The sequence below is a fragment of the Vitis riparia genome, chromosome 3 (genome assembly GCF_004353265.1).
Source record: "Vitis riparia cultivar Riparia Gloire de Montpellier isolate 1030 chromosome 3, EGFV_Vit.rip_1.0, whole genome shotgun sequence".
NCBI classification, from domain to species: domain Eukaryota; kingdom Viridiplantae; phylum Streptophyta; class Magnoliopsida; order Vitales; family Vitaceae; genus Vitis; species Vitis riparia.
The window spans coordinates 1326047-1352629 of NC_048433.1; the positions used below are offsets into that span (position 1 = coordinate 1326047).

At 37.7% G+C, this 26583-nt stretch overlaps 5 protein-coding genes across 8 annotated transcripts; 3 read left to right on the forward strand and 2 right to left on the reverse strand.

Annotated features, from left to right (window-relative positions):
- Positions 1 to 1486: 1486 nt before the first annotated feature.
- Positions 1487 to 7417, forward strand: LOC117911621 (thaumatin-like protein 1b). 4 transcript variants are annotated; one of them, XR_004650884.1, is made up of 7 exons: positions 1487 to 1621; positions 2926 to 3273; positions 3340 to 3412; positions 3485 to 5246; positions 5348 to 6053; positions 6582 to 6905; positions 7032 to 7417. XR_004650884.1 is itself a non-coding variant. In XM_034826022.1 (6 exons), exons 4-6 carry the CDS (start codon positions 5192 to 5194, stop codon positions 6760 to 6762), a joined length of 942 nt encoding a protein of 313 aa, XP_034681913.1. In that variant the 5' UTR covers positions 1487 to 1621; positions 2926 to 3273; positions 3340 to 3412; positions 3485 to 5191; the 3' UTR covers positions 6763 to 7019. The 4 variants fall into 4 exon arrangements, 3 of the variants coding, with proteins under 3 accessions (XP_034681913.1, XP_034681914.1, XP_034681915.1); XM_034826022.1 differs by lacking the exon at positions 7032 to 7417 and having other exon boundaries at positions 6582 to 7019; XM_034826023.1 differs by lacking the exon at positions 7032 to 7417 and having other exon boundaries at positions 3492 to 5246; positions 6582 to 7019.
- Positions 2941 to 4391, forward strand: LOC117911571 (uncharacterized protein At2g29880-like). Its single transcript, XM_034825980.1, has 4 exons — positions 2941 to 3273; positions 3340 to 3412; positions 3485 to 3953; positions 4199 to 4391. Exons 1-4 carry the CDS (start codon positions 2941 to 2943, stop codon positions 4389 to 4391), a joined length of 1068 nt encoding a protein of 355 aa, XP_034681871.1.
- A 5924-nt stretch (positions 7418 to 13341) lies between the features above and the next one.
- On the forward strand, positions 13342 to 15467 carry LOC117911216 (thaumatin-like protein 1). Its single transcript, XM_034825484.1, has 3 exons — positions 13342 to 13650; positions 13736 to 14405; positions 14626 to 15467. The coding sequence occupies exons 1-3, from the start codon at positions 13584 to 13586 to the stop codon at positions 14936 to 14938; spliced, it is 1050 nt and encodes a 349-aa protein (XP_034681375.1). The 5' UTR covers positions 13342 to 13583; the 3' UTR covers positions 14939 to 15467.
- Positions 15468 to 17685: 2218 nt separating this feature from the next.
- LOC117911215 (endo-1,4-beta-xylanase 5) lies at positions 17686 to 20762 on the reverse strand. Its single transcript, XM_034825483.1, has 9 exons — positions 20658 to 20762; positions 20450 to 20550; positions 20322 to 20356; positions 19933 to 20080; positions 19557 to 19729; positions 19317 to 19418; positions 19100 to 19246; positions 18376 to 19014; positions 17686 to 18284 (listed from the first exon to the last, which is right to left on the reverse strand). Exons 2-9 carry the CDS (start codon positions 20520 to 20522, stop codon positions 17949 to 17951), a joined length of 1653 nt encoding a protein of 550 aa, XP_034681374.1. The 5' UTR covers positions 20523 to 20550; positions 20658 to 20762; the 3' UTR covers positions 17686 to 17948.
- A 1368-nt stretch (positions 20763 to 22130) lies between these two features.
- LOC117911291 (protein NUCLEAR FUSION DEFECTIVE 4-like) lies at positions 22131 to 26550 on the reverse strand. Its single transcript, XM_034825597.1, has 3 exons — positions 26133 to 26550; positions 24976 to 25817; positions 22131 to 23113 (listed from the first exon to the last, which is right to left on the reverse strand). Exons 1-3 carry the CDS (start codon positions 26460 to 26462, stop codon positions 22636 to 22638), a joined length of 1650 nt encoding a protein of 549 aa, XP_034681488.1. The 5' UTR covers positions 26463 to 26550; the 3' UTR covers positions 22131 to 22635.
- Positions 26551 to 26583: the final 33 nt, after the last annotated feature.

The following is a 26583-nucleotide window of genomic DNA, read 5'->3' on the forward strand; positions in this document are numbered from 1 at the left end:
CTCATATCTCCATTAGGGTTCTTTAGATACGCTTCTTTTAAGGGCATTCTTTTGGGTATAAATTTAGTGAAAGTGGATCTAAGAGAGGACCTTTGGGCATATGGGCATATGGGCAAAGGGGCAAAGGGGCAAAGGGGTATCACTTGAAATGATTAAAGCTTCACTTGTTGGGGGGTCAATCTTTTGGTAACAAACCCTTCTCTTTTTTATGCCATTTGGCACTCAAAAGAGGGGCATGAAATTTGAAACCTGCATTGACCTAGAAGGCAATTACTCAATGTGGGTCATTACCCTTTTGCTAGAAATCCATACAATGATGGTCAACTCCATTAGGAGAGCATTGGATTTTGCTCATATTTATGGGTGCATTATAATTTGAAATCCATCTCATTTTAATTAACAACAAACACCATCATGGTGGGTTCCCTTTTTGGCCTCTATATTGGGAGCCATGTTTTTAGGACCAGAGAATCCTATCTTGAAAGTGAATTTGTCCCACTAAAGCATAGCCTTGCTAGTGTGGAAAAGAAAGCCAAAAGTATTCCCCTAGGTTGTAATATGTAATCTCTATAGCTTATTTTGTTCTTTTTTCCCTCTTTTTTCAATCCCATTTGAATCTACCTAAATCCCATGTCCAATTTTTTGAAAGTTAAGTATGTTATAAGTGTAATGAAAAATAGAATAAAGAAAAGAAAATAATCGAGAAAATGAGTATAAAGAACTTCTTTTGATATTAAAGTTTTTTTAAAATAAAATTAATCAAACAGACGTATAAACCATTATTAAGCTCAGAAAAGAAAAAAAAAAACACTTTTGACTTCTCATAAGTGAATTGAAACAGAATCAATATGTTGCATGCGTAAGTTAATTAAATATAAAAAAATTCTTAATTAAGTTATTGGTAGAATCTGAGTGATCAAACTAACTTTAGTACTTAGTGATATAATTAAGATACATAGTGTGGCAAACTTCAATTTGTGGTTAGGAGAATGGAATGGAATGAAATGGGTGCCTAAATTAATTATGAGGCATTATGAGTGGGTCTTTAATTTTATAAGCCTTACTACCATGTGTCTTTGAAATACATAGCTCCAAGCCTTCATAAAATTCCCACAATAAATCAAGACTCCATTTAGGCCATGGATATCTTCAATGGGCCATGTCCATGACCCATATTTTACGCAATTATGACATCATATATGCATTTTCTAGAATAATTTTAATTAATCCCATTAATTAAATATATTTAAAAAAACAAAAAAATAAATTTAAATTAATAAAACAATATTTAATATATATATATATATAATTAAAACATTATTTATATTTTCTTTTCTTTTTTTACAAATAGTGAAAATAGCTTCGAGACAATAAAGCAAGAGTGGAAGGATACGTGTACCTTTGTGCATCTGCCACGTGCCGTAGTATTTTAAAACCGTACTCCCGCGCAACAAAATCATCTCCTTTCTCTCCTTTCTTACCATCGCCTTGCTGCCCTCAAATGCCAAGTCCGTACCTCTCTCTTCGCTTCTCTCCGGTCATCGGAGCTCCGTTTTCCGGATACGAAAGCTCAGATCTCCAACACCGTCGTGATCGGACGAAGCTCAGCTGCTGATAATAGGTAAGATTCTTTGAAAATTAGCATTCATGCTGCTATGGATTCTCGGGATCCATTTCAGGCTGCTTGAGCTTTTTCTGTAAATTCTGAAATGTGTTATCGAAGTTCTTTCATTGAATTTGAATATATATCAATATATTTTAGTTGATCCATGAATATTCATGTATGGATTTTGCATGCTCTTCAGTCATAATCATGCTTTGTGGTCAAGTTTTGGTGAGATAGTGTGTAATGCGAACGAGTTCTGTGCTTTTCTTGGAAACACAATAAGAATTTGTAGGATTTTAGGTTCAGTTTGAGCAGAGTAGAAGTATTTTCAAGTTCTATCTTCTTGAACAATTATTGAAATTACGAATTTGGATGGAGTGACTGATGGAATGTTATCTTTAAATATGATCAAGGTTCGTGCTTGGAAGAATGTGAGAGATCATGAATTTATGCTGAGATTGGATTTGGGAAAGGAGGAAGGGAAAGGAAAGAAAAAAAAAAATTGCAGGAATTTACTAGAAAATTGATTATTTTCGGAAGCTATTTTTGGTGTTTTGCTTTCCTCTCTTTCTTTCTTTCTTTTATTATACAAACAAAAACCTCTTGTTTAAGGGGATTATAAGAAGATTAGCGGTTGCCAGAGGTTGTAGATAAATTTAATGTTTGAGTTCTTAAAAGGGAAATGTAGTGGCCACTTAATATATTACAACTTTGTCCTTTGAAAGAGTCTTAAATCTAGGAATAAGGATTTTAGAATGTTCCTGTCATCTCCAGGAAGCTCCAAAATGGGTTCTAACCAGTTTCCTTGGAACGTTGAGACTGTCTCTAGAATCTTCCATCCCTCTCTAAATACTAGTTGGTTTATTGTGCAGGCATGATACTTAGGTCTAAATCAATGCTAGGTAAACTTGATGGATACCAATAATATTAAATATATCAACTCTGCTCTTTCTCTCTATCTTTGTACAGATTATTCCACCAATATACAATTGATCATCAATCTACAGTTGAGTATATTTGGACTTAAAGGGGATTTCAATGAAATGAGAGACATGAAACTTGATTTTTTTTGTTTTTTCTTTTTTTTGTTTGGTGGTCCAAATTTATTGTTCTCTATAATTGCATTTTTTTTTAAAAAAAAATGATGTTGAGAAAGATTTGTTTTTCTGAACAGGGGATATTTTGATGCATGGATTTTGTATGTTTGTTTCTCTTTTCATCATAGTTGATGGATTTAGAGAATTTCACCCATCTTGTTGTGCAACTTTGTTGCTTGAGTTTACAAACGGCAGTGTCTCACTTATTTCTTTCCTTTTCAGTGAGCTGAAGGCAACATGTCTGCCACACAGGATGGAATCCTAGGCCGACCAAAAGCCGAATGGACACCATCCCGAGATGCTTATTTGGTTGAACTTTTTATTGAGCAACACAATTGTGGAAGAACCGCGTATAATGAATTTAAAGTTGAAGTGTATAAATCAGTCACAAATGATTTTAATAGGAAGTTTGGCATGAATCTAGAAGAGAACCAGATTAAGAACCGGTACAATGTTATGAAGAAAGATTACGGTATTGTTAAAACCTTACTTAGTCATCCTGGGTTTGCCTGGGATGACATTCGACAAATGGTTGTGGCTGATGATAAAATTTGGGACAGCTATATTGCGGTATGTAATAATTTTAGATCAGTTGATTTGAATGTATTGAATTAAGCTTACCTTGTACATTTATAGGTACGAAGTGATGCAAGGCCCTTTCGACGCAAAAGCTTTCCTCTGTATAAACAGATGTCCATTATTTTTGAAGGTACTCATTGTTTTATTTGTGTGATATGTTTGAAAAATATAAAATTAGTGTCATGTGTTGTATTGTCTATAGGGGAAAGACCCAGTGGCAGATACCAATTTCCAAGCGGAGTTCTTTTGGAACCTGAAGAGGAAAATAGCAACACAGAAACGGTTCGATCCTCAGAGCCCAGCAACCTACCAACACAAGTCGTTGATGGTGCCCTTGATTCTGATTCAATATTCCATATAAATGACGTGCAACCCAAGAAACGCAAATCTACTGGTCCAGTAACTTCTAGTCGTAAGAGAAGAGCATGCGACAGGGTTGGAGATAAGTTAGAAAATGTCTTGTATGAGATGTTCTCAGCAGCCAGTTTCAAATGTTTGCAAAGGAATGCAATAAAAGAACAAACAATGTACCAGAAGTGCTTAGAGGAGTTGCAGGGATTAGAAGAGTTGGATGACTCAGAGTTTACAAAGGCTGTTAATGTCCTTAGAGATGATAAGAATGCAATTGCTTTCATGACAATTAAAGGACCAAGGAGGTTGACCTGGTTGAGGTCTCTATGGCAAACATAGTAAACAACCTCATTCACACCATCTTGCCCACTTCATTTCATGTCTTATCCACAAATCCAGGAAACTTCCCTTCTCTTTTATACAGTCTTATTTATTTTGCCCTGGATGATATTCTGTTCTATATATGTGTACACAAAGGCATTGTTCCTTTAATCGATTAACCTTATTACTCACTTGCATTTTGTTGATGGATATGTTACCATGGTCTTTATGTTGCATATTCTAGATCCACATGCTTTACATTTATGGGTGGTCAGGATGTTTTGCTTGGAATGTTTGGACGTGTTGTTCGGTTATGTTCTCACAATTTTGCAGAAATAGCTTTCACACTGTTTCGTGGAGGATACTGGCAGTTTGTGCATGTGGACGAGGACCTCTGGCAGGCATTTATTTCATGGTTGGTGAACAATGACGGGTAATACTATAGTTAGGTTTCATAGATAGCTTCTTGTATCTGCAATGTTACACTTAGATATGTTGATTAATCTCCCACCAGTAGAGTCCATTACTGGGTCCCGTACCCAAGTACATTATTTGAACACTTGCATGATTTGCGGTCCGATGGTTGCTATGGAGTGCGACATTTTGAAGGACAGTTATCTGCCTTCAAAATGCATACAGAAAAGCAGTATTGCCAATCATGCTCGTAACCCTTTCTTTTTTTTTTTTTTTGGTGGTGAAAATAGTTTGTCATTATGAATATTGTTAGATTTTTCTGAAGAGTTACATGGCATGTGAAAAAAAATGCATATTATGTTTTGAAAACTGATCTATGTAGATTGCATAATAATCCTATTTGTTTATATTAGAGCTATTTTCTTCATCCTGTGTGTACCCCAATTGGTGAAATTTTTGAGGGGTATAGACAGTTTTTTCTCCTCTTAGTATCCAAAGCAATTGGATACTATTGTAGTCTTACCCAACTGTGTAGAACTGCAAAACTACAGAAGTGAAAGGGAAAACATAGAAATAATTGAAAATAAAAAGAACAATTTTAAGTGGGTTCCATAGAATTCGAGTGGCCTCCATGCAAAAAGGAGACAGCGACCGATGAGCTTGTCAACAATCAATATGCTCTCTTCGCATACACAGAAACGATTCCGTAAGGGAAAAAAAAGAAACGAAGGAAAGAAAGTGAAAAAGAAAAAGTTGTTACAATTCTCAAAAACCCATCTTCAAGTTCCTCTTTATCATCATCTTGAATTCATAATCTCTCTCAATGGATCGTCCCGTCATCTTTGTTGCCACCATTCTGGCCCTCCTCTGTGTCTCAGGTATTTTCACTTACCACCTTCAAAAACCCTTAATTCTTTGATTGACTCTCGTTTTTTCTGTCTTTAATCTTGTGCTGTGATTTTTTTTTTTTTTATCACAGAAGTTGATTCAGCAACGTTCAGACTCATCAACAAGTGCCGCCACACAATCTGGCCGGGATTTTTGTCTGGCGCCAACACGGCGCCCCTCGCTTCCACAGGCTTTGTTCTCAAGAGTGGCAAATCCAGGACCATCTCGGTGCCCAGATCATGGTCCGGTCGGATGTGGGGTCGAACCCTTTGTGCCGAAGACGATTCCGGGAAGTTTTCTTGCGCCACCGCCGATTGTGGCTCCGGGAAGGTGGAGTGCGATGGAGGCAACGCCGAACCGCCGGCGACTTTGGCGGAGTTCACGTTGAACGGCGACCAAGGTTTGGACTTTTACGACGTGAGCTTGGTTGATGGGTACAATCTCCCCATGCTGGTGGTGGCAAGGGGTGGCCACGGCGGTGACTGCAGCGCCACCGGGTGTCTCGTCGACCTGAACGGCGCGTGCCCGAAGGAGCTGAGGGTGGTGGCTTCGGCGACGAACGGCAGCCGCGGCGCGAGTGTCGCGTGTAAAAGCGCGTGTGAAGCTTTCGGAGATCCGATGTATTGCTGCAGTCAAGCTTATTCTACGCCCGACACATGTCAACCATCAGTGTACTCTCAGTTCTTTAAACATGCTTGCCCACGCTCCTATAGCTACGCGTATGATGACAAGACGAGCACCTTCACTTGTGCCTCTGCAGATTACATTATCATCTTCTGTCCATCCCCTTTCACCAGGTAAAATTACAATCAAACCTTATAATATATTTGTTTTATTATCACTTTTCAATAGTTTCATTCATCTATGTTGGAGGGTGGCTTGGTAAATTCGCTAGATATTTAATATATATATATATATAAATCTATGCACATGAAAACAACTGAAATTTCGGTAGGATTCATGAATACAGCTAATAATCTATCATGGTACCGTGCTGGAAGGATGAATATTGAAAAAGTAACGCCGAATTACTTATACAAAAGCAATAATTTCGATCTTTTTGTTAAAAAGAACCACACATGTGGGTCAATAGAATAGGGCATTGAGCCTTGGTCTGGACTGGGCTCGGAAGAAGGCCTAGTCTTGGGCTGTGGCTCAAGGACTTCAGCTAGGATTCAGTGATGCATCATATAGGTGTTAAATGTGATCACATTGGACTACATTGATCATATAGGTTTTCAATGAGATTTTAGTCTATCATTGGTGAAATAACTAATAAGAACTTAGACTATCTGTAAATGTGTAAATTTGGGAAAATTGTGCAGCCAAAAAGTGTTGGCGTTGCGGAGAGAAGCAGCAGAGCTGCCTCTAGTGAACAAAACCATGATGTACATAGGAAGAAAATATGCGAGCGGCACTTCATCCCCAGGTCGGGTTCAAGAGCAAATCATAGCTCATGGTGCCTCCATTGTGGTGTCGCTATTGCTCCTCTTGCTATTTTTGTAACAGTTTCAGGAATTGCCACGGAAAGTCTAGCTGAAAGGTGGTTGTCATCTTGTAGACGACCCCATTGTTGTACCAGTCCTCATTGGGCTGGCAAAGGATGTTGCAGCTAAAATTCAAGGAAATATGCTGGCCACATAATATTGGTAATGCCACGAGCCTCTTGTACATACCTTCCTGTAATGTTTTAATGTTTTTTGGCTTCTTTTTCTTTGTTGTATACATGAGTTTTCAATGATTGATCAGCTATTTAACCCTCATTTAATGTGTAGAAGATGATATGGGTCTAGGAGAAGTGGTCTTGAAATTCAATCGCTGTTGAAGACAGTAGCGTCATTTGATCCTCAAAAGGAGTTTCTTTCTTATCATATTTGCACAGAAAGAATTGATGCAAATTCAGTTGCTAGTGTCTGTCTCCAGATAGGGTTTTGGGCCTTGGCTTAGAGGGGATTTGATTTGGATTACAGATTCCAAATGGCCGCTTCTAAGTGAAGATGGCTTGGATCAATTATAAAGCCCATTTTAATCTTCTTATTGCAAGGTTTGAAATCAGATCTGTTTGAGTCTGAGATTCTTTCTGAGACGCTGTCACTCAAGATTTCGTTTGCTTGCTTAAATGATGTGATATCCAATACCATAAAAGGGAGGAATTGTTAAAGATGCCTAGGATAAGGGCAACACTGTGACGATACTTAAGGACGACACTCAAACAAATCAGTTCCTGATGTTATAAAAAGCATGGTTTTAAAAACCCAGCCGGCCCCACCAGTTCAACCGCTAGTCGGTTACGGTGTCGGTCTGACTAATTAAACCGGCCAAGGGTTGAACCGGAATCATACCGGTTGAACCAACGGTCAGACTAGTGAACCAGGCTAATTAATCGATTCCCTCGGAATCGAACGGTTCAACGACAACGTTTCCTAAGGGAACCGGATCACTCTTTGAAGAGTCCATCTAGTCCATTTGTCATCAAGCCTAATAAGCTTTTAATCTTACAAGTTAATGATTCTTGCATGATTTTTATATCTCATAATCCCTACATATTTTTTATCCATTTTGGATGTAGTTAGTGAGAAGAAATTTTTTTTGCAAGTTGGTGAGCTTGAGGTAGAACCTTCTAGTGTAAAAATTGAAGTTTAATCATTAAGTTATGAAGCTTATTCATTGTATTATATTTGCAAATAAAAATATATAACAAAATTAATATATTTTTTTTCAAATTTTTATTGTATAGAAGTATGAAGCACTTTCACATTTATTTTTATAACAATAATATAATGTAATTAAAAAAATTATATAAATTAATTAATATAATAATTTCAAAATAATAAAATACAAAAGACATGTAAATAAAATTAAATATTATATTTTTTATTTTAAATGTATCTTTATATTTAAATATTATAAAATGTTTTATTTAATAAAAATGAAATATTATTAAAAAAAATTTAATTATATATAATTTTAATTTTTTAGAATTATTTAAAATTTTATATAATATATAAATTATTATTTATGATGTCATCCGTTCAATCGCAGTTCAACCATCGGTCCAACCAATGAATCGTGAACTATGAATCGTAAATCAATAATTTTTTTATTCAATTAACGATCTGGTTTTGAAAACATTGATATTAAAAAAAAATGATCAATCTTATTGAAGTATTGACTAATTTTCGACTAGATAACAAAGCCCAAATCAAGAATCTTGAAACAAATTTATTTCTCTTGCGAAGCCATAGAATTTGAACTAAGCCCATTGCAGAAACCTAGAACTATTAGATAGCCAAAACACTAAAAGGCTGTTTCAGGAAGAGCCATGCCAAGGGCTACCACAAATCTTTCTTAGAGAGTTGCAAACAGTTGCTGCGAGTGAGAAATGAATTTCCATTTCCACAAAGAAACACCAAAATAAAGACAAAATTCAAACTTGGGTGGGACTCTTAACACAGTGCTATTTTACCTTTCCTTCAACATAATCATTAGCCATCATCATGGTTAAGGGAAAAAGCTCTCAATAAAGGGAGGGGAATGTAAGTTCTAAGTTTATATGCTTGATTTAAAAGAATATAGTAACCGTTGAACACAAATAATTTTAACTTGTGATTGATGATGATGTTGTTAATTGCGATATTACTCTTTAAGGTTAACTTTACGTCGGCCCATCATTATTAATTATTTAAATTTTGAAATAAAATTAGTAATTTAACATGATATCAAACATTTGTTCTATGAAACGGGAAACTTATACCATGTTATTTTTTTAAATTTTCCCATTCTGGGGCTATTGAAAAAATAAATTGCAGGCCCCCAATTCAAATGTAAATTGCAGATGAACAACATGAAAGATTAGGAGGAATAAAGTATAAAAAGGCAAATGCATTAAATGGGAATCGCAGGAACCTTTGGAGAAAAAAAGGGGGGGTTGTTTTCACTCTCTTCAACATGATGCAGAATTGCAGGTTTCTTTCTGAAGAACAAGGATTGAAGAGGAGACAAGAAAGAGAAAATGAAAATGGCTTTGTCCCAAAAAGTAAAATAGTAGAATCTTATCCCCTCTCGCTTTATACCACAAATAAATACCTCTTATTTTATTGTTCATAAAATTGTTCAGAACTCATTTGTTAGTAATTTTAAAAAGCGCTTTTAATATTTTTAATACTTGAAAATTTTTATCATTCAAGTATTAAAAATGTTAGAAACGTTTTTCAAAATCGCTTTCAAACGTATTTTAAATATAATTTAAGTAGAAAAAATAATCATCTTACATTAGTTTTGAGTGTCATGTTCCATAATCAAGTGTTTTTTAGAGAATCAAACCCAATTGAAATGCAAAAATCCCAAAAGAAGAAAAATGGGCATCTCGCTTTAAATCTCAACTGCAATTTGATCATATCATAATCCTAATAATGATGCATACTTGACCCAAAAGCATTGGCTTACAATCTTTGTTAGGTATCATTTTCCTTGAAAAGGAGGCTTTGGCCTTAAACAAGGAAATGGGGTTCACTTTTGCATTAAATATACAAAATGAAAACCATATACTACTTACTTTTCCCTTTCAATTTTCTGTTTCCTTTTCAAGTAGCTAACAAAATCATTCACCTACTTAAAAGGAGTTGAATGGTCTTTGCACAATTCCACTATTGTCTCATGTGGGTGTGGTGTGGACCTCCTTCACGTACATCCCAAGATTAAAAAATTGAAAAGACCTTGTAATAGTTATGCAATCGAGAATTGTATTTATTTTGAGTTTTTTTTTTTTAAAAAAAAAATTGTTTGTCTTCTAATTTTGCATATATATATATTGAGGGTTATTTTTAATTCGAGTTTTTGTAATTTTATTTAAAACTCGTTTAATAGTGATTCTAATAAGCGTCATTAGAAATGGTAAAAATGTTTTTTAAAATTACTCCTAAAGGCATTCTTAATCTTCGTGGATGTTTTTTATTAGGGTTTTTTTTTATGGTTTTTTGTTTTGGATTTTGAAAAATTTATTTAAACTTTGGTAATATTTTTTGTCCGGGTTTTTATCTATTAGGATTTTTTTTACGATTATTTTTTACTGAAGTTTTTTCTGTTGTTTTTTGTTGAGTATTTTTGTAATTTCATTTAAATTTATAAAATATGAGCATGAGATCATAGAATTATAGGAACTAATATTTAAGTTCAAATGAATATTCTAATTAAGAATTTAATCTTCAATAGTATAATTAAATATTAAAATATTTATTTTTAATAGTATTTGGGCGGACATGTCTAAATAACCACAAAAATAAATGGGTTTACCATAGATTTGATTTTAAAATAAAAATAAAAATATTGGGTCAACCTTGAGAGCTATTTCTTTATTTCACCCTATCACAATTTTATATATAATTAAATAAAAATTATTTTAATTTTTTTTCCTTTTTTTAAGGCATCTAAAATAAAACAATGTTTTTATAAAAACTGAAAAATTATATATTATTTATTTATTTAAAATTATATACTTTTAATATAATTAAAAATTCAAACAAAATTTAAAAAATTAAATGGGTGATAACTGATAGGTATAAGATTGGAACATGAATGAAAACTAAATAATTATTTTAATTAATTAATTAATTAGTTAATTAATTCCATGCTTTTATTTATTATTTTCCTAATTTTGAAAGTCAAAATTTGCAGCTTACCACACCATAAAAAGAAGAGATTTATAGGAATCCTATGCTGTTCCATGTGATCGCATAATTGCTGACAGCTAGCTCCTTGTAAGCCCACCTCTCCACGTGGCAAACAACCAACGGTTATATAGTGTGACTTGTCAGAATATCGATCAATGAAGGTTGGTCCCACCATCCCACAGTGACGTGGATTAGAATAAGTATCGTCCCGGCCCTTATAAGGGTGTGACGTGACACATAAAAGCAGCATTCCCTACATACCCCTCTAAAAACCAAAAAAGATCATTGTGGAACCCTTGTTTTTAAAATATATCGATTTTGCCCTTTGAAGACATGCATTTATAAAAATTATAATACTTAATTTCAATCATGCATTATAATTGTTAAATTTTTATAAAAATTATAATAATTAATTCCAAATTTCATCCCCATTAATTCAAAATTTTATCAAATACCCTTTCTATTCATTTTATTTATTATATTCACTTATTTCCAGTTTTAATCAACACAGATATTTTATGAAATTTTAAGTTAATTTTAATGAAGTGTAATAGTTTGATGGGAGGTAAATGAAATTAAATTTAAATTATGAATTAAAAAAATAAAAATATATATTTTTAAATGGTTTTTTAACATTAGTAGAAAAAGAGAGATTTTTTTTTGTTTTTAATTTAAATTGTGATAGTGGAGAAGACTATTAATGAATAGAATGGGTTTCAATCAATAATTGTCATGATCCCAAGTTTATGAAACATCAAATTTGGTACATTTCTTTCAAATTAGGCACATTGACAAGCCCGAACCGACAATCCAATGTGCCAATGGTTTAAGATTGAGATTCTCTTTGTGACAAATTTTTTAACATGAAAACACTTTATAACATGTTGATTAAATACCGAACAAAAAATTGACTTTAAATTTAAGAATAATAAATATCGGGGATAATGTCTAAGTTATAATTAGGGTTGCAACTTAGGCGGGTTGATGACTAACCCAAGTCCAAGCCGAATTAAGAAACAATAAATTCAAACCCAACTCAACTCAACCTCTAACCCAAAACACTCGACTCAAATTCAACCTAACCTTATTTTTTTAAGTTTGGATTGTTAAAATTAGATTCAAGTTGATCACATTAGACATGGGTTAATAGGTTGAGTTCAGGTTAGTCCAATTAATCAAGTTGTATAATTCAAAATTTATTTATAATATTTTTTAAAAACTTTTTTTTCTAACTATTTATATAAAAATTTAAATAATAAATAGAACAAGATTTTAAGATAACAACAAATGAATAAACATAAATTTATATATTTTTTATTAGAAAACATACAAAAATAAATAAATATTCTTATATGGGATAATATGCATTATAAAAATATTAAATCAGATTCTAATCGAACTCAAGTTGTTTAAACCTTATCCTAGCTTAGCCCAAATTGAGTTCAGATTAAAAAACCTAACCCAAATTCAACCTGACTATGAAAAATAATTTTCAAAGTTCATCCAAATATCAAGTTAGGTCGAATCAACCCGCCCAAGTTGCACCCTTAATCACAATTTTTTTTGTTCGTTACAAATCAATAAAAACAAAACATTTGAGATAGAAGAATGGGGAGGGGTTTTTTGGGACCTATCCCTAATGAGAGGTGTCTGGGATGATATAACGGATCCACAATGAACTCTTACATAAAATTTATTACAATATTTTTTTTTTTTCTATTCATCTCAAATCTTACTATGTGAATCAATGCAAGTGCTTTGAGTTTACTCATTCATTATGATTGTCAAGAAATATTTCCTTTTATAAAGTAATAAGTTCATCATCATGACCAACCCTTTCAAGCATAAATAATTTTCCATTTCATAATTATTTTTTGGAATCAAAGGTAAGCAAAGCATCTACTTAATAATACTCTTGACATTTCATAATTTTCCAATCTAAAGTCTATTATTAAAACATTTTATTTTCTTAACCAAAAAAAAAAAGCTAGTTAATGACTAAAAATGAAGAATTATATTAATAAAATTAAAATATGAAAATAAAAAATAAAACTATAAAATGTCAAAATATAAAAAATGTCGGTTTTTTTTCTTTCAAAAATCATCATTTTTAAATAATAAAATATGAAATAAAATTGAATTGAAAAAATAAAAATAAATTTAAACTAAAATTAATTAATTGTTAAAATATAAATCAAAATAAAATATAATTAGAATTTTATGTATTTTAAAATTATATAATTAAAAATATATTTTTTATTTTTTATTTTTATTGCATCATTAAGTATGAAAGAGGCTCCATCTTCGAAAATAAATCTTCATTAACAAGACAAAAACGTCTCCTTTCTTCCAAATAGTTAACTATAAATACCAAATATTATTTCTAAGTGAGAGGCTACACAAAATACGCCTAGTGTCTAAGTCTTAACATTATTAAATCTTCCATAGCATGGGTCTTGCAGTTTATTAATTTTTCACCAACTGACTCATCACTGATCTTCCTCTCTCCCTCTGTTCCTGTCAAGACAGCAGCTTTTCTGGGTTCATGGGGGCTAAAGGCTAGTCCCCAACAGTCTTCCCCAACACCCCATTCCTTTCTTTTGCCACCTCTCACTTCCTAAACGCCTTCATTTTTACCGTCTAACTAGCTAAACCATCATGGGTCGTCTCTCTTGTTGCTCTTCCATTTTCATCTTGAACATCTCACTCATGGCCTTTTCCACTGGTATATGGAGTTTTCTCTCGTTTGTTCATCTGGGTTCCTCTCACATTGTTGGAATATTGACTGGTTTGGGTGATTGTTGTTTCAGGTGTTTTGGGTGCTACATTCACGTTTGTGAACAGGTGCGAGTACACTGTGTGGCCGGGAATTCTCGCAAATGCCGGCAGTGCCAGGCTCGACAGCACTGGCTTCGAGCTACCAAAGGGCACTTCCCGTTCGTTTCTGGCTCCGACAGGTTGGTCCGGTAGGTTCTGGGGGCGAACAGGGTGCAGCTTTGACGGATCTGGGTTGGGTTCTTGCGTCACTGGCGACTGTGGGTCGGGGACCATCGAATGCAACGGCGCCGGTGCTGCCCCGCCGGCGACACTGGCGGAGTTCACTCTCGGCACCGGCGGGCAGGACTTCTACGACGTGAGCCTCGTCGATGGCTACAACCTGCCGATGATAGTGGAAGGGAGTGGTGGGTCGGGAATGTGCGCGTCGACGGGCTGCACGGTGGATCTCAACCAGGGCTGTCCGGCGGAGCTGAAGGTCGGAGACGGCAGCGCGTGCAGGAGCGCGTGCGAAGCGTTTGGGAGCCCGGAGTACTGTTGCAGCGGCGCGTACAGTACGCCCGCCACCTGCCGGCCGTCGGTGTACTCGGAGATGTTCAAGTCCGCTTGCCCCAGATCCTACAGCTATGCCTATGATGATGCCACCAGTACCTTCACATGTGCCGGCGCTGATTATACGGTGACGTTTTGCCCCTCTTCTCCAAGGTAAAACCCTAAAAGATCTTTTTTATTTTTTGCATTTTCTTAAATTTTCTTCTGACGGTCACCCATTTCCGCTTCTGTGTATATTTTTTCCATTTTTCTATGACTTGGGTTGTTTATTCTTTCCAAAAGTGCTTTCAGAGAACATGGGTTTTAATGAGGTTGTTGACTAATTAATTTCTCTGCAACAATTCATTGATGCGGGTTCTTATCTGTGGTGCAGTCAGAAATCTTCAAGAGACTCTTCACCAACGACCACAGGTACTCCAACAGATGAGACAGGAGTATCAGGGTCCGGAACCTATGAGCAAGGAGTATCAGGGTCCGGAACCTATGAGCCAGGGGTATCAGGGTCCGGAACAATGGGATCAATGACAATCGGCTCAGGGTCAGGCTCAGACTCTGGAGCAATGCTAGCAGATGGGTCATGGTTAGCTGGTTTAGCCATGGGAGACTCAGCCAGGGCTCACTCTCCATCATCATTCGCTGCCTCTTTAGCTCTCTCTTTCCTCCTCTTCTCCTTTGTTTACTTGTAGCCCATCGTTCTGTTAGCTTTCATGGTTTTGGGTTTTCCATGTGAATTCAATTACATATTTTGCAGCCTTAATGGCATTGTGGGGGGTTTTGCCTTGTGTTTGGGAAAGAAGAAAGCTAACAAATTCCTCCAGTCTGTGAACCACCCACTTCAAGATTCCCCAGAAATATTCAATGTTAACGTACATACATTAAAAATATTGTCCAGTTTTCAAAGTTCTGTCACTGTAGCCTTAAAGCAAGAAATGGGGATGTGGGGATTGAGGGGTTTCATCTTCTTTGGATTCTTGATTTGTATACTACTGGTTTTGGGTTTTTTCCAGTAGACTCTGGCAAAAGGGAGAGTGAATGATGTGAATGTGTGAGTAGGATTGGTGATGGGTGTGTGAGAAATCATCACTTTGCGGGCATTGCAAGCTTGGCCCAGCTTTTTTTTTTTGTCTGTCCACCATGGAGATGTATCTTTAAATGGGCTCTTTCTCTTTGTTTTCATAATGGTAGGTGGGATATAAAGACATGGATAATTAAGCCTTATGTTGGAACTTTTGGCTGGATTTCTAAAAGAAAATGACTTCATCATGTGGCCAACTATGGCTAAATGCAGTCTTGTCTTCCACTTACTACATGGGAGAATAAAGCCAAAGATTAGGGATCATTTATTCTTAGCTTCTTGAAGCAGGCTTGCTGATTTTTTTAACAGAAACTAGTATGAATCCTTCTGGTTTTGTAAAAATTATGTCATTGGATGATTTTACATGTGCAGCAATGTTTATGAATAGGGGTAGAGTGAAAGATTTCAACTTCCACCTCAAAAGTACTGAAGAAGACATTGGTCTTTTCACCTTTTCAGAATTTGACCAAGCCCACCGGCCATAATCCAGGCGTAATTGGAGGAGTGGCTGTCTCAAGCTAAAACCTAGCTACTTTGGCTCAAGCCTATATCTCATTTTTCTTTTTGACTTCTATAGTAATACTTTAATGCAACATATCATCAGCCATGAGAGTGATTTTAAGAGGGTTAGAAGGGTTTTCTAAACTTGAATTGGAGAGAGTATATCCATGACTCGTAGGGCAGGGATACAATAATTAAACACATTAGAGAGGCCACATCTTTTTAAAGGATTTCGTCTCTTGTGCTTGGCCTTGAGCTCACCATGGCAACAACCACAGTAGCTCCAAAGATGGTGATATAATGCTGTTCAGCTAATACTTGTCAGTTGGGCAAGATAACATAATGAAAACTACTGTATATTTCAGTCCTCCCCAACTCTCACAGCCAAATATGTTCTTCATGGGGGAAAAATCGAAGGTATTGCCCTTTTTTAGGTCGCCAGTTGTTGGCAAATCAATAGGTCTACTAGTTGGTATCATGGAACAATTGCATCATGGGCAAGTCGATTTATATTCTGGGTCCTACACACTACCCATCTTCATCATACCTGTAAAGCCTTATCAAGTTCTGCCATTCAAATTAATTATGTGGACAAAGTTCAATAAAACAACGACTTTGTTGGATGATTCCAAGGGCTTTTGTTGGGTGATTTGGACAGCATAAGGAAGTGGGAATGGAGGTCACGAGAAGGCATGTTACAATCCATGTTCAAGGGAAAAACAGATGTGAAAGTTGAGTCTGCATTGTGGTAGTTGAGGAAGAAGAAGTTAGGATGAAGACTACGTGGAATCATTGTCATCATAAAAAGGTGAAGTGAAGAATCAGACATGTGAAAAACAAGCTACCTCGATTAGATTGAACATGACCTGCTATAGAAGAGAGTCTGAAATCATTTTCATTGATCCTTCATTTGATTAAGAATTTCAAAAGAAAATATGGGGTCTCCTACTTCTTTATATATGAATAGAGTCCACCCATGACCATTACAATAAGACCAGAAGGTATGAAGACGAATTCCTTTTCTGCATAGTCAAGGAGAAAGCAGTAAGCACAAGGGTTATGGAGCTTTCCTAGGTATCATTATGAAAGAGAAGAAAGAAGTGTGGAAGGTGGGATCACAGAGGGAACAGTGCAGTTATGGAGTAGAGTCCCATGCCTAGTCACATGCCTTGGCCTAATGTGGACACAAGAAGGGACATCCCTAACATTTTCCTCATCTTCTAGTGCTTTGAGTTTTGGCATATGTTTAGGGACTCATCCTTCAAACTTAGCATCCAAGGGTCATTAAATTCCCTTCCAACCACATACATCCCTATCAAAACTGTTGAATTTTGACTTAGTATCTGCTGGAATTTGAATTTTGAAGTTAAATATTGCAGCTGGAGTCTTGCACAAAATCTGCAACATCCAAATATTTTCTTGTCTTTATTTGGTCAAGATTTGGTTTCTATTTTATAGGAAGTAGTTGTTCATCATCTAGTAGCTTGATTTTCTGCTATTCTAATGTCATTTCAGTTACAAACTCATGTATAAATTCAGCACTCATCATCTATAAAATGTGTTCCAGCAACCCAAAATACTTATTCTTCATAAGTGTTTAAATCTTAGACCAACAAGGACAGTCACTTAAGGGCAATGACCTTCTGAGTAGGGAAGTATGATGAGATTGTGCTCTTTTTTCTCACTCCATACTCCATTTTCTGCGCTTGCACTAGTCCTTTCCTTTATGCACGTTTCGGACTTTAGATCCCTTCATGATGTAGGGGACCATGAATCCAAATGCCCAAATCCACACCCAAAAAATCGAAAGAAATCGTAAGGAACAATGAAAGAGAAGCAGAGTGATACCATGTCATGGAATTAGAAACACACTGTAGGACTATTGCCATAGTGGAGAGATTGGAGCTTGGCAGCACGTAGAATCCTCCAAATTTCTTGCAAAAATCTACATATTATGTTTCTTGCTAATAGAAAGAAAAATTAATCAGAGGCTTCAAGCTACCTAATCATTTTCTCATTGCTTGAATGGGATAAACAAACATATATCATGTGACTGATGTATTTTTTGTCATTCTGCTATAGTTCTGCCATTGTTAGACCACAGTTAAATCTATATGAGTTTATAGTTGAATGCTGAAGTGTCTGGTTTCATCTCCTCTACATAGAGAGAATGTTGAATTTGCAGTTCTGTTGTCATATCTTACAGTAACCTGGTATTCACCCAAGAAACCGAAAAAGCTATACGAACCATGGTCATCAGTCTGACCCCCTATCTCCCCAGTTTGCCATTCTTTCAGGAGCTTGTCTACCACATCACCAGCAGGGAGGTTATGAAAATTATCATCTGTTAGGCACATTTGGTAGCACCCATATGAATGAAGTGCAGTCCACAGCATTATCCCATTCACTGAAGGATGTGAAAAGCCTTCTCTCAGTACTTGTTCTAGATATACAGCCTGTAAAGGAGACAAGGCAAGGGAAAAAAACTCAGCCCTTTGAGGGAAATGATGTTTGAAGAAATGTTAATTAAGGGTTTCTCTTGATCACCTGTGTTTCCTTGCTAAGTGTCTTGCTGATATCTATTTCTGTGAGCCAAATGGGAAGCTGCAGAGTGGCCAACTTGTCTACGATAGCCCTGATCAGAGGAGGGTTTGGTATTGTGAAATGGCCCTCAAGGCCAATTCCACTCATGGTTGCTCCACCCCTGCTGAGCTCTCTTAGCCTTGAAATATATGCATCCACTGTTGAATTCACATCACTGCAAGTCTCCACCACATTAAAATCATTCATGAAGAGGGTTGCTAGGGGGTCTGACTGGTGTGCAGTCTCATAGAAATGCAGGGTGGCATCAGGGCCTAGCCGCTGCTCATAGAAATCAAAGTGAAGCATTTCATTACTAACATCCCAATGTACAAATTCATCTTTGTACTTGCTCATTAGACTTTGAATCCTGTTGTTGACAGCTGATTGTAGGGCAGGGCCTGAAAGGTTCCGAACCCATGCAGGCGTGTACTTGGGGTCCTCCCAGAAGATATTGTGCCCTCTAGCAACAATCTGGTTTGCTCGGACGAATTCCAACATTTGGTCTGCTAAGGCATAGGTGATGTTCCCAGGATCAGGCTCTGTTGCATACCACTTGAGCTCATTTTCAAACACTGCAGCATTGAATCGCTTCACGAACCAGTTCTGAAAAATTTGAAGAATTTGAATTTTGTGTCTTTCTGCTTTCTAAGGTGCCATCTTAAAGATTTTGTGTGTAGACACTACCGACCTGATAAGGCAAATTCCCAAGAATGGTCTTTGCTATAGCAGATCCAAATGGGAAATCCTTTGAGACTTGCTCTACTGTAATTTCTGCTCCTTGCAGCCTCTCTCCCTGTGTGTTTGCTACATGGATTGTGACTGCACGTTTCCTTTCCTACAAGAAGTCATTCATTTTCTCAATGATCAAACAAGGGCCTAAGAGGGAAAGGGCTTCTAGTACTCACAGTGTTGATTATATATTGTTGATTTGTGCTCCACTCCTGATCGGTGAACGGCTGCAAAGAAGCACTTGTGATTGCCAAATCAACAGCTCTCTCATCTGAATTCTGCAAAACTGAAGAATCATCAGACAAAAGCCTGGCCTTCTCAATCTTTTCAATTTCATTTCTCTGTTTTCATCTCATTTTATAACCTGATTCTTCATTAGTACCAGTATCGATCTGATTCTTAATATCTTTAATTACCTGAAAGAAGAGGAGAGAGTAATCCAAGGGTTCATCAAGAACGAACCCACCCTTTAGAAAAGACCAGCATCCACGCCTAGCAGTAACCGTCCCTACACAGTTGATTGTTTTTTTTTCTGACATTAGGCTTGCCCTTATAGGAGCTGAGTCTGCACCCTTTATCTTCACCCAACCTGTTGACACCAAATGTAGCAGAAATGAATCAACCCCACCAACTATATAATGCCATAAAGCCCTAGAAACAATTTGCTTAATGATCTACTGTTCAATTTTCTTACATAATCATTTCATTATCCAAGTGATCCCTAGAGAAAAGCCATTTAGCTTTAGGCAAAAAGTTACTAATTTCAATGTAGAAAAGAGAAAAGAACTCAACTGGAGAAACAGTACTTGGTGCCAGTGGTGAGGTTGCGCAGGACGAAGGCGGGAGAATAAACACCATCAGCGAGCACACGTGGGATATCCCAGCGGGCGCCTTTGAGGATCCCACCATTGTAAAGAGGGCCCTCGGCCCGAGTTTTGCACTTCCAGAGGTAAGTGAAAATGATGAATCAACACCCACAAACAACATAAGACTCATCGAAGATGTGACCTCGTTATATACTATTATTACGTTAATAATACAGCTTCAATGATATAAGATGAAACAATTCAATATGGGAATGCCTGCTGTTTTTTGGTTGTCTCTTGCCTTAGAAAGCTGGAGAGATAAACACAACATCAACTGAAAAATCTATGCAGCAAATGCCCTGGTTTGGTGCTTACCTGAGTGTAGGCAGAAAAATCATATAGAGGCCCATCTGCAGTATTGGACACCAAATCAAAAAATGAAAAAACCCCCCATCAACATAAGACACCAAAACCAATGTGGGTGTGAAAGAGAGAGATGGTACCATAAGGAGCAGCTAATGGAGGGTTTGCAAGGAAGAAGAGAAGCAGGAAGCAAAAGGGCAGAGCATACATCATGCTCTTGGTCTCTGCTCAGACCCTGAAGCTGCCAAAAACATACAAAACCCTCATAATTCTTTCATGAAATGAGGTAGGTTGCACAGAGAGAGAACGAGAGAGAGAGAGAGAGAGAGAGAGAGAGAGAGAGCTCACAAGGGAAATAGTGCAGGTTCTGAGTAGCCCCGTGCCTTGCTCACATGCAAGGCAATAAGGGAGGTCTTCATGTGAATATAAGCTGGGGTACAACTCAAATCTCAAGCCTTGGAGTGTGGTGGCACTGGTATAGAAGTTAAGGGATTAGTCCTTGATAACCTTTACTGAAAATCATCGATGATATAATTTATTATTGGCTCAGACCCCATCAACACATTCGGCAACACTTTTATTCCTTCATTTGGCTTTATTGATCTCTTCTTAAGGACCAATGTTTAGTCAGCCTTTTTGGTTTGAGGAGAGTCAAAAAAGGGTAATTGCTTAATGACAAGCCGTGTGGACCCTAGCATTGTTCTCAAAAGTAAGCGTGGCACAACTTATAATTTTCTGTCAGTTCATTCAATGCTTTCTTTTTGTAGATGAGCAACCAACCTATTTAGAAGTCATGGTTGAACTCCTTGCCAATGGGTGAAAGATTTCTCCTCTTTGCATTCATTACAATTCTTTTGATACATGGTGTTATAATGGGAAGATAAGTCATAATATCATATAGAAAAGAAGAATCAAAATCATGGCGAGAGTGAGTTTGGTTTCTATATTAATGAATTTTTTATTCATATTTTCATTCTGAAAATCAATTCAAACATTAATGAATGATAATTGAATTGATTTCTTATTCATATTCTCTAATTCAGCATTTCAAACAAACCTCGAAGAAACCGATTTCGGTTTTTTCAAAAAGGAATCAAACATTTCTCGTGTTTTTATGTAATCTTCATGCATGTGTGAGATCAATTCCTTAAACATAGGAAAAATGTGTATGATTCAAGTAAAAACAAAAATGCCCATCAAGCTTGATATTCAACTCCAACACTAGACATACCATAATAACTTGCTTTTGGGTGATCATTGCATAATGACAAACTCAAAAAATCACCAAAATAAGATGAAGTTACAACCAAATGTGAACAAAAGGTTTGGATCTAGCAGAAGAGGAGATGAACCAGAGAAGAATGGTACAAATTAAAATTCGGTGAGAATGGGATTGAAGGCAGAGGAGAGGAGGGCCGACCCATAATTGAGGGATTTGTCCTTCCTTGGTGGGGGTTTTTTGGAGGGTGGCCTTACATGGGGTCCCCAGAGATTCATATATTGGATGCTACCTCTTGGGCAGTGACCCCACGATGGGGTAATTGAGCAGTCCTCCACTGTCTGTGGCAGTGGTCTCACGGCTGAATTTGCACGCCAGGATTATAGCAATGGACCATTGGGTTCACACGCTCAATCAGTGGTGATGATATGTGGCTTATTTTACTGCAGAAAAATGTTAAATTACAATCCCCAATTTCTATATTATTTAGGGAACATTGAATAAAAATTGAAAAAAATTGGATTTAGTGTTGTAGGCCTGTAAGATGAGCCTAACTACATTAGACGGGCTAGACTAGAACGTGGTCATTCAAGGCTGTGGAAGAGACAAAAGGCCCAAGATAGCAGAGAAGAATATCCAACTACTGCTGAGCCTATTCCCAAAAGGGCCAGTGTACGAGTAGACTACAAAATCAACGGACCATGGAAGTGCAGAACTCAAACAACAAAGGAACATTGAGCTCACGAAATTTAAAAAAAAAAAAACAAAAATTGCACATAACTATGACCAAAAATACAACAATCAATCAATCCCCATAGTACAAATCTAGAATGAAGATCAAACCATATTGTACTTCATGACCATATGGCATGTTCAGCAACATCATGTAAAAAACCTACATAAGGCAGCGCATGTAGAACAAGTACCTGACCATATGATCTTTTTTGATAATATGGGAATGATTTATTTTTCAGATTAGAACATTTCTCTTGAGAAATGCCCATCAAGCTATCGTTGTTCAACATAAGAGTATCACTGGGCAAAAGCCCGTCAATCTTATGTTTCTTCTCATCTGGTCTCGTCCCGTCTCTTTGGGATTGTGAGCATTTATTGGCTGTTGGATGGGGCCGCTGGCTTCTTTGATCTCTTGCTCGCGCGAATCTTGGAGTAAACATTCTTTGTTCTAATTGCCAGCAGGACGTCTAAGCCAAACCCGATAATGCATGATAAGGCCATTACCACGAACACCAGCCTGTAACAGTGGGGGCCTATGCATGTGCTGCCACCTCCTGCTGTGTGGGTAGCATGGGCGTCATACAAGAAGCCAGCAAGCAGGCCGGAGAAGAGGAAGGAGCCAAGGGGGAGGTTGAGGATTAGAATGTTGTAGATGAGACCATAATATTTCAGGCCAAACAGTTCAGAAGCAATGGGGACTGTGACAGCGAGACGAACTCCATAGCAAATCCCAACCACGACTGAACCAATGTATAGTGAGCTAGGCAAAGCCATGGCCATCACAACATACCCAACTGCCATCAGAATCTGAGAAGCTGCATTCCAGAAAGGTCTTGGTGTTCCAGCTTTTCTGCAAATTTGAAACCGAGCATAAGACTACTAAATCATTCTGCATTGAGTACAGCTATTAAAAAGTTTGTCCAAAGTCCTAGGAGTTAGCCAAGGGCATATGGCAGTTGATTACATGGTCTTGAGTAGATAGAGTATCTCCTAGTCCAGAAAATCAAGCTTTGAATCCATCCATCATACAATGGAAATTAGTTAACCTACTTGTATTTGCCGGTATTTTAGGGGGAAACCTGTCGACTTAAGCCTATACTAGGCATTGACAACAACCCAACAAAGATTGCATTGGCATGAACTCACATTTTCTTGCCAAAGAAAAAGAAACAACCCACTTTGGGTGGACTCGACTATCAAATGGGACTCATATGTATGGTCTTGATCGAACTTTTACCATGGAATTATGGAATAAGAAGGCACGAAATGTAGCCCTAGAACTATTTTGGATTCAGATAGTGTGGTTAAGAATGGACCAGGGTAACATCCAAGAGGTGGGCAGATTGTCAATTTGGAAATTGGGTGGGGGTAGGACCTGACCAATTTGTTTGGGGTGGTTCATCCCTTCACCCTCCCAAATGGACAAATTTTGCCACAGCACTTTTCCTTTAGACTTAAAGCCAAAAGGGATCCGATAATTAGGACTGCAAGTGAAGGCATCACATGATCTTCACACAGACCAGTTAAACAACTTAATTCTTTCAATCATCATCAACCACTTACATCATGCTGTGGATTGATCAGGAACCTTTTATGTTGAAAAGAACTTAGGAGCGTTTCTTTCTGCTAGCCGAAACTTTTCATTGAAAAGAACTTGGGCGAGTTTCTTTCTGTTAACCGAACACCTCAGAAACCTTTCTTAAAGATTTTTTTCCCCTGAAAAAGGCCAGTTAACAGGAACATGAAGAAAATTGTTCTTGTTTTGTGTTAAAACAGCCTGCAAAAGAAATTCTGAATCTCTTTCACCACTTCAATTTTCCCAAAAGCAGGTTTGAGGAATATGTCCTTGGAAGACAAAACCGAACGTGTCTCTAATAATTCAAAGTTGCATTGGGATCCCACCATGTGGGTACTTGTGGGACAAAGGGATTATTCACGAGTCCCTACCGAAAAGCAGAAGAAAATTCCTAGAAACTCAAAACCTCCAAAAACAGGGAGACTAAGCTTGGAATTATGAATCCCTGATTGAAATCGTACGAATTCAAAGGACGGAGTACGAATTTTCTAAGCTACGACCTTTCTCCAAACTGAAAGAGGGAGCACCCCACCAAGATTAAGCTGTTAGGATACTTTTCTCTCTTGATCGCCCTCACTTTGACCCCTAAAATATCCACCCATCACAAGGAAAAGAAAAAATTTTCCAAGGGGGGACCCTAAGATGGTGATCACCAGAACAGTATCGACCAGAAGTTAGGTCTTGGAGAGGGGTTGCAAACAACAGTCCAGCCACGATGTTTCCTCCATCCAAAAAGTCAATAATGAGCTAAACCGACCTACAAGGTAAACAAACATTAAACAATAATGCACCACCACCCTCGCACTGTACTAACAAAAACCCAGAGGAAGTTTCTGTCCAAGACCCCATTCCTGGAATATCATCTTCAACTTTTGACATGAACTTAATGAATTGGCATCAAACCAGTACAAAATTCAGATATGAAATTGCCCTGCTCCTCTACTAAGACCATTTGACTTCAACTTCAACTTCCAAAACAGAGTGTTCATAATTATGTTCTAAAACCCAAGAATGGTTCGAATATTCCATGGAACTATATGAACTAGTGCCAGTAAAAAATCAAAGCAGAAGTATAATAAGATTCATGGATGATTATAATTAGCAAGTAGGCAGTTGAAGTGGTAGTTAAAACTTACCCTATGAAGTATTCTGAAACTGAACCGGATAAAATTCGGCCGAAAAAACCCCAAATGCTTGTGAGGGAGACGAAAATGGAGACATCCACGTAGCCGAGAGCTAGACCCATTTGTCCCATGTTATTCATAACAGCCAAACCAGTGCCAACTCCAAAGAGGAAGGATGCAAAGAGTATCCAGAAATCAGTGGTGCTGATAGCTTCAATAATTGTGTGATCCTCCCCAATTGACGGCCGGGGTCGTTTGATTTCCACCACAGGCTCCACCTTTTCCTCCGATGCCGGAGCCGCCATTTCCGGCTGACCGTTTTGAATCAGGAGGGTTTCGGTGATTAGACCCTCGATGTCGGAACTGGGTTTTGAACCGGACCGGTTAAAATCCTGTAGCATGCAATAGAGAGGGATTGAAAGAGGGCAAGCCAGGAGGAAGAGCAGGACGACGGCGAATGCCTGAGAGAGGAGGCGGCCATGGGAGCCGGTGACGTCGAAGGTGAGGAGATAGACGGCGAGGACGACGGCGACGATGTTGAAGAGGATGAAGAATTTGGTCTCTTCCTTCTCGTTGGCTGCGGTGGACGACGGAGGGACCTCGCGGAGGAAGAGAATAGCGGAGAGGCAGACAAGAAGGGGGATGATGGCGAGCATGAGGAGGAAGATGGCGGGGTCGTTGGCAAAGAGAGCAGTGCAGAGGTCAGTGAAGATGGCGGTGCTCAGACCCACGTAACCCTTCAATATTCCGGAGACCGGACCTCGATTCGTCCGGAAGTTTCGGATGCATGTCACCAGAACCGCCGTGTTCATCCATGTCGTACTGTTGCCTCCCATGCATAGAAATATACACATCTGCAACACATACATACTCATCTCTCTATTAGTATTTCGAAATCATTTTTCTTGCTTTTTAAAGCAGAAACATCAACCTATCTAATAATAATTTTTAGCTTTAAAAGTCCATCAGAAGGAATTATCAAAGCAAAGCTTGCTTTTCCTTGTCCAAACAAGGACTCATCGAAGAACTTTCTTGCTTCTGAAAACAGAGTCTGATTTCTGAAAGCCAAAAAGCACTTCCAAAGTTCTATCAACAAAAACCCGAAATTCATTTGAAAAGCTTCTGGTGTTTTCCCGAATTCTTTAAATGCACTTTCTCAAAATGCCCACCTGCCAATAGGGAAGCGGCTGGATTTTCCGGCTGACGACCAGCCATTGAACCCCATACCCGACAAGCCCTTCAATCGACCCAATAAGAAGCATCATCGGAGTGGACAACCGGTCGGAGGCGAGACCGGCGAGGAGGCCAAACGCCTTGCCCACATCCTTGGCAACAGAGAGGTTGTTGAGTTGCAACTGGGTGAGAGCCATTAACGATTTGAGAGCATCTGAGTAGTTGGAAAAAGTGTAGTTGTTGCCGGAGATGCACTGAACCCAAACGGCCGTCACAAACCCCAGCCATTTTCTGGAGGAGGACGCGGGAGATAGGTGGAAGCCCATTGTCGCGGATTCCTACAATCTACCAGTCTCGCGGAGAAGGAGGTTGCAGATGATTGAAGGAGGAAGTTGAATTGAACGGTCGGTGGAGTTGAAACGCAGCGTTTCGTATTTATGTTAGATT

Bases quoted from the DNA above. Each gene is read 5' to 3' on its own strand.
- LOC117911571 (XM_034825980.1), top strand. From the start codon at position 2,941: ATGTCTGCCACACAGGATGGAATCCTAGGCCGACCAAAAGCCGAATGG. The intron at 3,274-3,339 runs GTATGTAATAAT...GTACATTTATAG, and splicing joins TTTGGGACAGCTATATTGCG to GTACGAAGTGATGCAAGGCC. The intron at 3,954-4,198 runs GTCTCTATGGCA...TGCATATTCTAG, and splicing joins AGGAGGTTGACCTGGTTGAG to ATCCACATGCTTTACATTTA.
- LOC117911216 (XM_034825484.1), top strand. From the start codon at position 13,584: ATGGGTCGTCTCTCTTGTTGCTCTTCCATTTTCATCTTGAACATCTCA. The intron at 13,651-13,735 runs GTATATGGAGTT...TTGTTGTTTCAG, and splicing joins ACTCATGGCCTTTTCCACTG to GTGTTTTGGGTGCTACATTC. The intron at 14,406-14,625 runs GTAAAACCCTAA...TCTGTGGTGCAG, and splicing joins TTTTGCCCCTCTTCTCCAAG to TCAGAAATCTTCAAGAGACT.
- LOC117911291 (XM_034825597.1), bottom strand. From the start codon at position 26,462: ATGGGCTTCCACCTATCTCCCGCGTCCTCCTCCAGAAAATGGCTGGGG. The intron at 25,818-26,132 runs GTGGGCATTTTG...TATGTGTTGCAG, and splicing joins AGCCGCTTCCCTATTGGCAG to ATGTGTATATTTCTATGCAT. The intron at 23,114-24,975 runs GTAAGTTTTAAC...TCAAATTTGCAG, and splicing joins GTTTCAGAATACTTCATAGG to AAAAGCTGGAACACCAAGAC.
- LOC117911215 (XM_034825483.1), bottom strand. From the start codon at position 20,522: ATGATGTATGCTCTGCCCTTTTGCTTCCTGCTTCTCTTCTTCCTTGCA. The intron at 19,247-19,316 runs GTGAGTACTAGA...GACTTCTTGTAG, and splicing joins AACAATATATAATCAACACT to GAAAGGAAACGTGCAGTCAC. The intron at 18,285-18,375 runs GTGATCAAGAGA...TCTCCTTTACAG, and splicing joins CACTTAGCAAGGAAACACAG to GCTGTATATCTAGAACAAGT.
- LOC117911621 (XM_034826024.1), top strand. From the start codon at position 5,192: ATGGATCGTCCCGTCATCTTTGTTGCCACCATTCTGGCCCTCCTCTGT. The intron at 5,247-5,347 runs GTATTTTCACTT...TTTTTATCACAG, and splicing joins GGCCCTCCTCTGTGTCTCAG to AAGTTGATTCAGCAACGTTC. The intron at 6,054-6,581 runs GTAAAATTACAA...AAAATTGTGCAG, and splicing joins TGTCCATCCCCTTTCACCAG to CCAAAAAGTGTTGGCGTTGC.